The sequence below is a fragment of the Loxodonta africana genome, chromosome 25 (genome assembly GCF_030014295.1).
Source record: "Loxodonta africana isolate mLoxAfr1 chromosome 25, mLoxAfr1.hap2, whole genome shotgun sequence".
NCBI classification, from domain to species: Eukaryota; Metazoa; Chordata; class Mammalia; order Proboscidea; family Elephantidae; genus Loxodonta; species Loxodonta africana.
The window spans coordinates 23,519,987-23,532,932 of NC_087366.1; the positions used below are offsets into that span (position 1 = coordinate 23,519,987).

A 12,946-nucleotide genomic window follows, 5' to 3' on the forward strand; every position below is an offset into this window, starting at 1 on the left:
ATTTTTTCTTCTTATTTAAATTTTTAAAAAGATAAACAACTATTTAAACAAAAATAATAACACTATGTTGTGGAATTTATAATGCCATGTAAACAAAATGCATGACAACAATAACATAAACGTTTGGAAGGAAGAAATGGATGTATACCATTGTAAGGTTCTCATACTACACATGAAGTGGTATAATATCACCTGAAGGTAGACTGTGATAAGTTAAAGATGTATATTATAAACTTTAAAACAACTATTAAAATAAGAAAACAGAGTTATAGCTAGTAAACACAATAAAAATATATAACAGAATCATAAAAATATTCAGTCCAAAAGAAGACAGAAAAAGAGGGAAAAGAACAGATGGAACAAGTAGAAAGCAAATACGAAGAGGATTGACTCAAATCTTACTCTATCAATAATCACATTATATATAAACGGTCTAAAAGCTCCAATTCACAGGCAGAGATTGTTAGATTAAATTTAAAAAGCAAAATGACATTATATTCTGCCTACAAGAAACACATTTAAATATAAAGACATGAACAGGTTAAAAGTAAAAGAATGGAAAAAGATATACCGACATCTTTTAACTATGGGCTATAGTTAATGATAATATATCAATACTGATCCATTACCTGTAATTAAAATATCACACTAATGCAAGATGTTAATAATAGCAGAAACTGTTGAGGGGGAGGAGGGGAAGGGTATGTGGGAACTGCAAGTACTATCTGCTCAATTTTTCTGTAAATCTAAAACTGTTCTGAAAAATTAAAGTCTGTTAATTTTTTTTTAAGTGAGAACTTAAGCTGAGTAGGCAAGTCACAGACTGTGAGAAAAAAATTTTTTTTAAAACATATTTTAAAAAAGACTAGTTTCTAGAATATCTAAAGGACTCCTACAACTCAGTAAGAAAAAGACAAATAACCCCATTTAAAAATAGGCAAAAAAATTTGAATATACACTTTACAAAAAGAACATATGGCCAGTAATCACATTCAAAAGTGCCCAACATCCTTACTCAGCAGGGAAATGCAAGTTAAAACCATAATGACATACTATTACACACCCACCAGAATCGCTGAAATTAAAAAAGACTTACAATACCAAATGTTGGCAAAGATGTGAAGCAACTAGAATTCTTATACATTGTTAGTGGGAGTATATAATGGCACAACCACTTTGAGGAAAGGTCTGACAATTTGTCATAAAAATAGACTTAACAACTATCCTATAAACCAGCAATCCTACCCTTAGGTATTTACCCAAGAAATGAAAACATATTTTCACAGAAAGACTTGTACGAAAACAAGCTGTAGCTTTAATCATAAAAGCCCCAAACTAGAAACGGCCCAGTGCCCATCAATGGGAGAACAGATAAACTGTGGTATGTTCATACAATGGAATATTACTCAGCAATAAAAAGGAACAAGACAATACAAGGAACATATGGATTAATCTAAAAAAATATGCCACATGAAAGAAGCCTTACATTAAAGAGTATGTCGTATATAATTCCATTTATATGAAGTTCCTGAATAAGCAAAACTAATCTAAGATAGAAAAAATGTCAGAACAGTGGTTGCGTCTAGAAATGTGGAGGTGGGAATTTACTGGGAAGGAGCATGAGGAAACTTTATGGAGTGATAGTAATATTCTATATCTTGATAAAGGTTTGGGTTACACAGGTGTATTCGTTTGTCAAAAGTCAACAAATGTACACAAGATCTATGCATGTCAGTGTACATAAATTTTACTCAAAAAGAAAAGAAATATAAAGATTGAATTCTGATTAATGATACACATGATGAAGTATTTAGGAAGAAACACACTGATGTTTGCAACTTACTTTGAAATGCATGAAACTGATAGATGGATAGGATGGATAGATGGACAGATGTGTGATAAAACAAGCAGACTAAAAAATTAATGGTAGAATCTAGGTGGTGAGTACATGTGTGTTCACAGTAAAAATTCAACTTTTCTGGGGATTTGAAAAATTTTCTAATAAAACATTAAAAAAATAAAAACAATAACTAGAGAAAAAAAAGTCTGATGCCTGCAACAAATAGGTATTTACAGTGTCAACCAAAAAATAATTACAGCACCATTCCTATTTCTTGGTAAAGGGGAAGTATTGTTCAGTTCATACCCAACTGGCAGTTATTCTTCCCCTTAAAAACAAATATTATGAAACCCTCCTTCTGCAGCAATGGGCTTCAGAGGCAGTTGAGTGAGAAGCAGATACACATACAAGCTGATCAGAAAGTGCTCAATGGGAGAGCAGGAAGTACAGTAACATGCCAACAGAGAGAGATTATAAAAGGCTGACAGCATTTTCCAGGACATGGTGTTTCCAGGCACGGGTTTTTTTTATTGGATCCTCACAACATCCTACAGAAACATGTAGGATGGCAACTTAGGACAACAAAACTCTCATGGAAGGTGGACCCTGGACCTTCAAAAGAGCTCCTACCAAAATGCTGGCTACAAGATTATTCTGTTAGTCCTCTAGTTCTTTTGCCTTGGTTTCTCATCTATCCCTTCTGGCTTTGTTCTTATATTGACAACTGAGACCTTGATTGTCCCTATCCTCATGTAAATTGGCATTCTTCAGTTCTTGATGATGTCCCAGCTACTTACTTCTTAGTATCTAACCTTGGCTAGTTTCTTATTAATGGTGTTGCTCCTAGTTTCTCAGCACTGCCAGATAGAGGGGACTCGGCTTCAATAAATCAGACAGTGAGCGAAGAGGGTGTCTTAGTTATCTAGTGTTGCTATAACAGAAATACCACAAGTGGATGGCTTTAACAAAGAGAAATTTATTCTCTCACAGTCTAGGAGGCTAGAAGTCTGAATTCAGGGCACCAGCTCCAGGTGAAGACTTCCTCACTCTTTTCCCACGCTGGGGGAAGGTCCTTGTCATCAACTTTCCCCTGGTCTAGAAGCTTCTCGGTGCAGGAACCCTGAGTCCAAAGGATGCACTCCCCTCTTGGTTCTTCATTCTTGGTGGCATGAGGTCCCTCTCCTCTCTGCTACATTTTCTCTTTTATATCTCAAAAGAGATTGACTCAAGATACAACCCAATCCTGTAGATTGAGTACTGCCTCACTAACATAACTGCATGTATTTCCGCCTCATTAACATCATAGAGGTAGGATTTACAACACGTAGGAAAATCACGTCAGATCACAAGATGGTGGACAACCACACAATACTGGAAATCATGGCCTAGCCAAGTTGACACACATTTCTGGGGGATGCAATTCAATCCATAACAGACGGTAAATTGATATTATTAATTCTCATTTAGAAGAAACTGATAATTCAGAGAGATCTAAAATTTGCCTACGGTTCACGGAAAGTGAGCTGCAGATATGTAATTTGAACTGATTCTGATTCAACTATTCCTTTAGGCTTTTTTGAAAGTACCATAATCATAATAAGAATTATCATAACTAATATTTATCATCATCATAATTATAATTAAATTCATTGAGTACCTACTTCTGTACGCTCATTTAAACCCCACTACAATCAAAAAAAAATTTTTTTTTTTTTTTTACAATCCTATGAAGCCACTTAAAGCTTGGCAGAAAGTAAACACTCAATAGATAACATTGATAAATTAACAAATAGGCAAATGAAAGCTTTCACGGTAGCTATTCTTCTCATTTACAGATGAGAAAACTAAGGCCAGACTTTGCCAAGGTCACACACCTAAATGAAGATTTGAAACTAAATCCCAGATCTATGTGGGTGCAGAACCTACACTTCTTCTGTTATTTCACAGAACACTTTACTACCAATCATAAAAAAAATACAGTGTCAAACTTCTCAACAGAAACCACCTTGAAGAATTTCTCCATTACTATATCTTTACCATACAAAATATAGTAGAAATGTAATTAGGTTCCCTATTATCAACAGAACATAGAAGACTATTTTTGCAGCTTTCTCAAAAGCAGATATAAACATATTCTAATATAAAATTCAAAAGGAAGCAGGGTTATTCAATAACAGCTCTAACCTGATTTTGGAAAGTAACTCTCCTCTATCTGCACAGTCCACACTGACTTGTCGAATAAGTTCATGAAATATTGTGTTGTAAATGCTCTGTTCCTTCTTCAACATATGTAGTAGTTTGTGCATCTGGCAGAATAAGACAACCAGTACTTATGAGTCATATCAGTAAAAGCCATTTTAGGAGGTACGTATTCTGAATGTGCGTAAGTTTTAGAAACACCTTGATCAATTTGTTTCACTTACGTTTTCCTTTTTACATATATACAAAACTGATATGATTTTTAAAAATCGATGTATAATCATGTGCCTTTTTATATGATGCACTGAGAAGGCCACATCATCATTTCTGCGGTATATCTATCAAAAATGCAAACCCAGAATCAAATCCCGAGAGTACATTGGACAAATCCAAATTTACGAACACCCTACGAAATAACTGGTCTGTGCTCTTCAAAATACCAAGGTTAAGAAAAACGAAGAAAGGATGAGGATTTGTTTCAGATTAAAGTTGTTCAAAAGTATGTGACAACTAAAAGCATTGTGATCCTGGGGTCTGGAACAAGGGGAAAAGGTAGCTATAAAGACATTATAGGGACAGTTAATGAAATTTGAATATAGACTATAGTAGATAATACTAATGGATCAATGTTAAATTTCCTGATTTTGATAACTGTATGATGAATATGGTGGCGTAGTGGATAAGAGCTTGGCTGCTATCCAAAAGGTCAGAAGTTCGAATTCACCAGACACTCCTTGTAAACTCTATGGGGCAATCACTCTGTCCTATACGGTCGCTATGAGTCGAAATTGACTCGACAGCAATGGGTTTGGGTTTTTTTTTTGTTTGTTTTATTATGAATACGTAAGAGAATGTCTTTGTCCTTAGGACACACACACTGAAATAGTTGGTGGTAAAGGGCATGATGTCTCCAACTCTAAAACAATTCAGAAAAAATTACATATATAATCATAACAACATATATATGTTTTTGTGCATTGGCAAGTCAATTCTGGCTCATAGTGACCACCTGTGACAGAGTAGAACTGTTCCATAGAGTTCTCTTGGTTCTAATCTTTATGCAAGCAGGTCGCCAGGTCTTTCTCCTGCAGAGCTGCTTTGCTGTTTTTGTTAGGTGCCATCAAGTCAGTTCTCACTCATAGTGACCCCATGCACTACAGAATGAAACACTGCCCAATCAATCCTGCACCATCCTCACAATCGTTGTCATGCTTGAGCCCATTGTTGCAGCTACTGTGTCAATCTATCTCGTTGAGGGTTTTCCTCTTTTTCATTGGCCCTTCACTTTATCAAGCATGATGTCCTTCTCCAGGGACTGATCCGTCCTGATAACATGTCCAAAGTATGTGAGACACAGTCTCACCATCCTTGCTTCTAAGGAGCATTCTGGTTGTACTTCTTCCAAGACAGATTTGTTCCTTCTTTTGGCTTCCTTATTCATTGTCCAGCTTTCACATACATATGAGGTGATTGAAAACACCATGGCTTGGGTCAGGCACACTTTTGTCTTCACGGTGACATCTTTGCTTTTCAACACTTTAAAGAGGTCTTTTGCAGCAGATTTGCCCAATGCAACGCGTCTTTTGATTTCTTGACTGCGGCTTGCATGGATGTTGATTGTGGATCCAAGTAAAATGAAATCTTTGACAACATCAGTCTTTTCTCCATTTATCATGATGTTGCTTATTGGTCCAGTTGTGAGGATCTTTGTTTTCTTTATGTTGAGGTGTAATCCATACTGAAGGCTGTGGTATTTGATCTTCATCAGTAAGTGCTTCAAGTCCTCCTCACTTTCAATATGCAAGGTTGTGTCATCTGCATATCGCAGGTTATTAACAAGTCTTCCCCAATTCTGATGCCCCATTCTTCATACAGCCCAGCTTCTTGGATTATTTTCTCAGCATACAGATTGAATTAGTGAAAGGATACAATCCTGCCATACACCTTTCCTGAATTTAAACCACACAGTACTCCCTTGTCCTGTTAGAACGACTGCCTCTTGATCTATGTACAGGTTCCTCATGAGCACAATTAAGTGTTCTGGAATTCCCATTCTTTGCAATATTATTCATAATTTGTTATTATCCACACAGCCTTTGCATAGTCAATAAAACACCGGTAAACATCTTTCTGGTATTCTCTACTTTCAGCCAGAATCCATCTGACATCAGCAATGGTATCCCTGGTATCACATCCTCTTCTGAATCTGTCTTGAATTTCTGGCGGTTCCCTGTCAATATACTGCTGCAGCCACTTTTGAATGATCTTCAGCAAAATTTTACTTGTGTGTGGTATCAGTGATACCTTTCAATAATTTCCGCATTAGGTTGGACACCTTTCTTGGGAACAGGCATAAATTTGGATCTCTTCTAGTCAGTCAGTTGGGCAGGTAGCTGTCTTCCAAATTTCTTGGCACAGACAACTGAGCACTTCCAGTGCTGCATCTGTTCGCTGAAACATCTCAATTGGTATTTCATCAATTCCTGGCTCTTTGTTTTTTGCCAATGCCTTCAGTGCAGCTTGGACTTCTTCCTTCAGTATCATTGGTTCCTAATCATATGCTACCTCCTGAAATGGTTGAATGTCGACCAATCCTTTTTGGTATAGTGACTCTGTGTATTCCTTCCATTTTCCTTTAATGCTTCCTGCATCGTTTAATATTTCCCTGCAGAATCCTTCAGTATTGCAACTAGGGGCTTGAATTTTTTCTTCAGTTCTTTCAGCTAGAGAAATGCTAAGTGTCTTCTCCCCTTTTGTTTTTCTGCCTCCAGGTCTTTGTACATATCATTATAATACTTTCCTTTGTGTTTTCAAGCCTCTCTTAGAAATCTTCTATTCAGCTCTTTTACTTCATCATGTCTTCCTTTCGCTTTAGCAGGATTCAGAGTCTCTTCTGACATCCATTTTGATTTTTTCTTTCTTTCCTGTCTCTTTAATGACCTCGTAATTTCTTCATGTATGATGTCCTTGATGTCATTCCACAACTCGCATGGTCTTCGGTCATTAGCGTTCAACGCACCAAATCCGTTCTTGAGATGGTCTCTAAATTCAGGTGGGATATGCTCAAGGTCATACTTTGACTCTCAAGAACTTGTTCTAATTTTCTTCAGTTTCAACTTACACTTGCATATGAGTAACTGATGGCCTTGTTCTGACTGCTGATATTCAGCTTTTCCATGGTCTCATGTAGTCGATTTGATTCCTGTGTATTCCATCTGGTGAGGTCCACATGTATAGTTAACATTTAAGTTGGTGAAAAAGGTATTTGCAATGATTAAGTCATTGGTCTTGCAAAATTTTATCATGTGTTCTCCGGCATCATTTCTATCACCAAGGCCATATTTTCCAACTACTGATCCTTCTTCTTTGTCTCCAACTTTCGCATTCCAATCACTAGTAATTATTACTGCATCCTGATTGCACGTTTGATTAATTTTGGATTGTGGAAGTGGGTAAAAATCTTCAATTTCTTCATCTTTGGCCTTAATGGTTGGTGAGTAAATTTGAATAATAGTTATATTAACTGGTCTTCCTTGTAAGCATATGGATATTATCCTATCACTGACAGCACTGTACTTCAGGACAGATCTTGAAACATTCTTTTTGACAATGAATGCAACACCATTCTTCTTCAATTTGTCATTCCCAGCATGGCACACTAGATGATTGTTTGATTAAAAATGGCCAATACCAGTCCATTTCAGTTCACTAATGCCTAGAATATTGACATTTATGCATTCCATTTCATTTTTTTGATGATTTCCAATTTTCCTAGATTCATACTTGGTACGTTCCACATTCCAATTATTAATGCATGTTTGCAGCTGTTTGTTTTCATTTCAAGTCATGCCACGCCAAAAGCTTGACTCCATCCACATCACTAAGGTCAACTCTACTTTGATGAGGCAGCTCTTCCTCAGTCATATTTTGAGAACCTTTCAACCTGAGGGACTCATCTTCCGGCACTGTGTCAGACAATGTTCTGCCGCTATTCATAAGGTTTTCACTGTCTAATTCTTTTCAGAAGTACACCACCGGGCCCTTTTCCTAGTCTGTCTTAGTCTGGAAGCTCAGCTGAAACCTGTCTGCCATAGGTGACCCTGCTGGTATTCAAATACCAGTGGCATAACTTCCAGCATCATGGCAACATGCAAGTCCCTACAGTACAACAAACTGAGAGATGCGTGAGGTCTGGAGCTGCTAAGTGAGTTCAAACCACCTACCTTTCAGTTAGCAGCCCAGCACTTAACCAATGTACCACCAGGGTGCACTCTCTCTCTCTTTTTCTGTGTGTGTCTGTGTATATACATATATATATACATACATACACACACATAGAGAATGATAAATGGGGCACGATGTAAATAATTGGTGAATCTGGGTTAAGTTTACATAGGAGTTCCTTGCATTATTCTTGTAACTTTTCTTTAAGTTTCAAGTTATATCAAAATAAAAATTTACACAACAAAAATGAAAAAAAGAAATACCCCTCACAAAGAAAAAAATTATTTATATAAGACTGAAAGAATGCTTATTAAGTACAAAATAAAAATTATAAGTGGTAATACAGCATGGTTTAATTGGCAGTGGTTTAACTGCAAGTATTTTTAAGTGGTACATAATAAGGGACTTACAATCAATAGTGTCTTCTATTTATTTAAATGCAGCAATAATAATACTAATAATTAATTATATAGCACTTACCATGTGCCAAGAACTGTTCTAAGCACTTTATACATTATGTCATTTAATCTCCACAACAGCCCTATGAGGTAGGTAACATTATTATCTCTAACTTGCAGATAAGAAAACTGAGGCATGAATACATTAAATGGCTTATCCAATGTCACCAGCTAATAAATGGCACAGCCAGGATTCCAGCTCAGGCATTCTGCTTCTAGAGTGCATGCTCTTAACCACTAGGTTACATTGATCTTTGCAATTACCTGGGTTGGCCCTGTATATTCCTTATTTTCCACACCAGCCCTCTCTAGCATAGTATCCATCACATCACTCAGCTGGAACACTTCTACTCTTTTATTAGGTTTCCTAAAAGATCAAGGTGGTAGAATTATGTAATTAGTGTTACAACAGATCATCCTCAAATAGCAAAAAAAAGCGTGTAAATAAATATTACACAAAGTATTAATGCCATTTAAAGTATTAGACCTATATTTATTGATCTAATAATATGTTTTCAGTGAGAAAAACAAGTGGCAGAAAAATGCAAATAGTATGACCCTTTTCTCATAAAACAAATAAAGTTTCTCTCCAAAAATTCTATATACACATTGTGTAGGATTGTAAGAACACAGAAAAAGATGTGGAGAGATAAACTCCAAACTGTTAACATTGGTTACCTCATAATGTGAGAGAAGAAAAGAAGTAAAGGAGAGATAAGGAAGAAGACTATAGCAACATGGAAAATATTAATGGCTAAGCGTAGAATATAAAAGTATTTACTAGTATTTAAATATTATTACAAACATGTAAAATTGAATATGAGATTGGACAAATGAAAACACTGATTAAATGATGGTATAATAGGTAATAATTGTTTTGGGTTTCTGCTATAATTTTAAGAGTCTGTCCAATAAAATACCAAGAAAATGAAATATATGCATATAGTTATTCTTTCCAAGAAACACTTTAGAAAATAAACTGTACTTACATGGATGGGAAGAGCAAGAGTCTGTTTTCACTATCTGTGAGCAGAGTAGTATATTTGCTACAATAAACAAGACAGGTAAATGTTATTTTAAGAAAATAGTCTGCCTGTTTATCACACAGTGCATGACAAACTTAGACTTCATGGAATTGAGAAGCTGAGAGACAATCAAAAGGCCCATCATTTTGCACATAATTGCACACTTAAATATCCATAGACATCTATCCAAAAACCCAGTGCTGTTGAGTCGATTCCGACTCATAGCGACCCTATAGGACAGAGTAGAACTGCCCCATAGAGTTTCCAAGGAGCGCCTGGAGGATTTGAACTGTTGACCCTCTGGTTAGCAGCTGTAGCACTTAACCACTATGCCACCAGGGTTTCCTAGATAATGACATTTATTATATTTGGGACATTTTTAAGGAAAAGAAATTTAATCACATCCCTCAATAATATGTTACAATATGAAATTTTCCTTGATACATTTTTTAAAAATACATTTTTCAAAGGTGAAAGGATGTTCTAAGAATACTGAGGTCAACAAAGTTAAGTAACTGACCAGTTTTCAAAACTAGTAAAAAGCAGAGATGATACTAGAACCCAGGTTTCCTGACTCCCAGCCACATTTAACCTCTGAAAGAGTTTATTTACACCTAAATAAGTATGACAATAAAACTGACTCCATGAACTCCATGGTAATCCTTTAAATTCATTATTATTTATAAATCTTTTTTTTCCCCTCGTAAATAAGCATTTCCTTTGGTTCTGCCCTCTGGATCACAGTTGATTAATAAGGTCTAGTTTCAGAATTTATACCAGTGAACAATCTCTGTGGAATATAAAGACTTGAAGTTTCAAAATGAGTGTGTGAAAGGGAGTAGAAGCAACGATACCCCAGGAGCATACCTAAGCACACCTAGCAGCCAGACCTTGGCTTCTAAGTACCATTCCCCACTAAAAGGAATCAGGGCTCCCTGGAGAAGTGACTCATGGCTCAATCCACAGCTGGAGTTGGAAAGTACAAGATAAACCTGAAAACCTTACTGAACCAAGAAATAAGAAAGTACTAAAAAAATGATAGGGACATTTCCAAAAAACACAAGACCCAGTTTGGAGCAGCTGCCATTGGCCAAATCTGGGACAATTGGAACATCAAAATAAATAATGATAGTAAAGAATTATAAACCATGGAATAAAATAGAAATCCAGAGCCAAATAGTAAAATGCCAACTAATAAATATAGAAAAAATGATGGAGTTAAAAAAAATCATCAAAGGATGGACAACTAGTGGATAAAATTTTGATGAAAGATGTTCACATAGTCCCAAAGTATCGCCCCCTAAAATACTTATTCCATACAAACGGAAAAATATTAATTTTCCAGTGGAAAATCTGGCAGGCACCAGCTGATCAAAGCTATCATCACCAACGTTAGGACAAATTGACATCACATCTCTCCTGATGCACTGAAAAGATCACAGCATTACTTTTTTGTAATGTTCCTGACAAAAATGTATTATTTGAATCAAATCACACAAAAACATCAGACAAACCCAAACTGAGGAACCTCCTACCCAGGAGCTGGTCTGTATGTTTCAAAAATGTCAAGGTCAAGAAAGACGAAGAAAGGCTGCAGAATTGTTCCAGATATAACTAACTGTATTATGCTAAAAAAAAAAAAAAAAAAGGCTAAGGGACAAAATTTGAATGTGCATTAGATAATAATATTGCACCAACATTAACTTTTCTGATTTTGATAACTGTACTATAGGGTCGCTATGAGTCGGAATCGACTCAATGGCAATGGGCAACGGGTACTATTGTTATATAAGAGAATGTTTATGTTGTCAGGAAATATACACTAAATAAAAGTATTTAGTGTAAAGGGCCACGATGTCTGCAACTTACTCTTGAATAGTTAAAAATGTATATATATATATGTGTGTTTTATATATACTGTATTTTTACACAAATAACACATGCCTTTTTTGTTTGCCAACCGTGCCTTCCCCCTGTGAGGTATGTGTATATATATGTGTATATATACACATATACATATATACACACACACAGAATATATGTGTATGTGTGATAAAGCAAATGAGGTGAAATATAATCATTGAATTAGGATAGAAGGTAAAAATTAACTTATTTTTACAATATTTTGTAAATTTGAAATTATATAAAAATAAAAAGTTATCAAAAAATGAGTTCCATTTAGTTCTCTTTAGCAAAACATTATTCTGATACCCACCATCATAATGAAATGTCACATAAGATACATATTTGAATAAAGTAAAAAGACTGACAGCCCCTGGGCATTTTATTATAAAACCTTAGTCCAAAATGCTACATTTTTAAACTATAAAAAATTTAAGTGCTATCTCAGAAAATAAAAGCAAGATTCCACTTTCAGGCCCATAAACAGAAATCAAAGAAAACTAGAGCTGACTGTTCTGTAGTCTGGAGCTAAGTCCTAAAGCATGCATTATGAGATTCTGGCTACTTTCCTTTGTCTCCATGATCATTGCTCAAAGCCATTCTTAAAGAGGCATAGTCAAATATTCAGAATAAAGTTCGATTTTTTTTTTAAATTTTAAAATTAAACAGCATGAAAAGACAGGAACTAATCACTAACATTCCAAACTCTTTTAAGGCTTTTTCATTGGTTTTTGGTATTTTTCTTAAATTGTACTAGCATAGCTAATCAAAACGTTTCCTCATTTCACTGTTTATATTGCACAGGAACATGAGTGTACCACTGTTCATAGTTTCCTCTGTGTCTGGAAAAGAGGATAAGTAGTTCAACTTGTTAGGTATTCAGTACATGTCATAGTACTCACTCATCGTAACACTCCAAACCTGAAACTCCTGTATTTGACACAATATGAAATTCCTCAGGAATCAAAGTATCTGTTAATCTCTTAGGCTTAAAAAAGAACAAAGAAAAGAACAAATATATTAACTGGAAAAATTGAGTTACATAAATCATAACTCCTATCCTAAAGGGATACTATTTATTAAGTTGAGAGATTTTGATTAGAGAAATAATATTAGTAACATGGCTCCTGGCAATGGCAAAAACTCTTAGCAGAGCACACTTACATTTAAAAAAAAAAAAAAAAAAAACCTTCAGCTGAAGAACAACCTTGGTTCTAATATTAGTTACATGTGTGTTCCATATATTCAGAAGTTTGTTGACTCGTCTTTTAAATTCAACAGGAAATTTAAAATTCACC

At 35.3% G+C, this 12,946-nt stretch overlaps 1 protein-coding gene across 1 annotated transcript in view; it reads right to left on the minus strand.

The window, feature by feature from the left end:
• AXDND1 (axonemal dynein light chain domain containing 1) overlaps nucleotides 1-12,946 on the minus strand; it is a 190,812-nt gene that overhangs the window by 136,564 nt on the left and 41,302 nt on the right. The window contains exons 5-8 of the mRNA XM_064276579.1: nucleotides 12,551-12,636; nucleotides 9,711-9,767; nucleotides 8,986-9,088; nucleotides 4,025-4,146 (exon numbers count right to left, since the gene is read on the minus strand). Coding sequence (XP_064132649.1) covers nucleotides 4,025-4,146; nucleotides 8,986-9,088; nucleotides 9,711-9,767; nucleotides 12,551-12,636 — 368 coding nt within the window. The remainder of the gene's footprint in view (nucleotides 1-4,024; nucleotides 4,147-8,985; nucleotides 9,089-9,710; nucleotides 9,768-12,550; nucleotides 12,637-12,946) is intronic.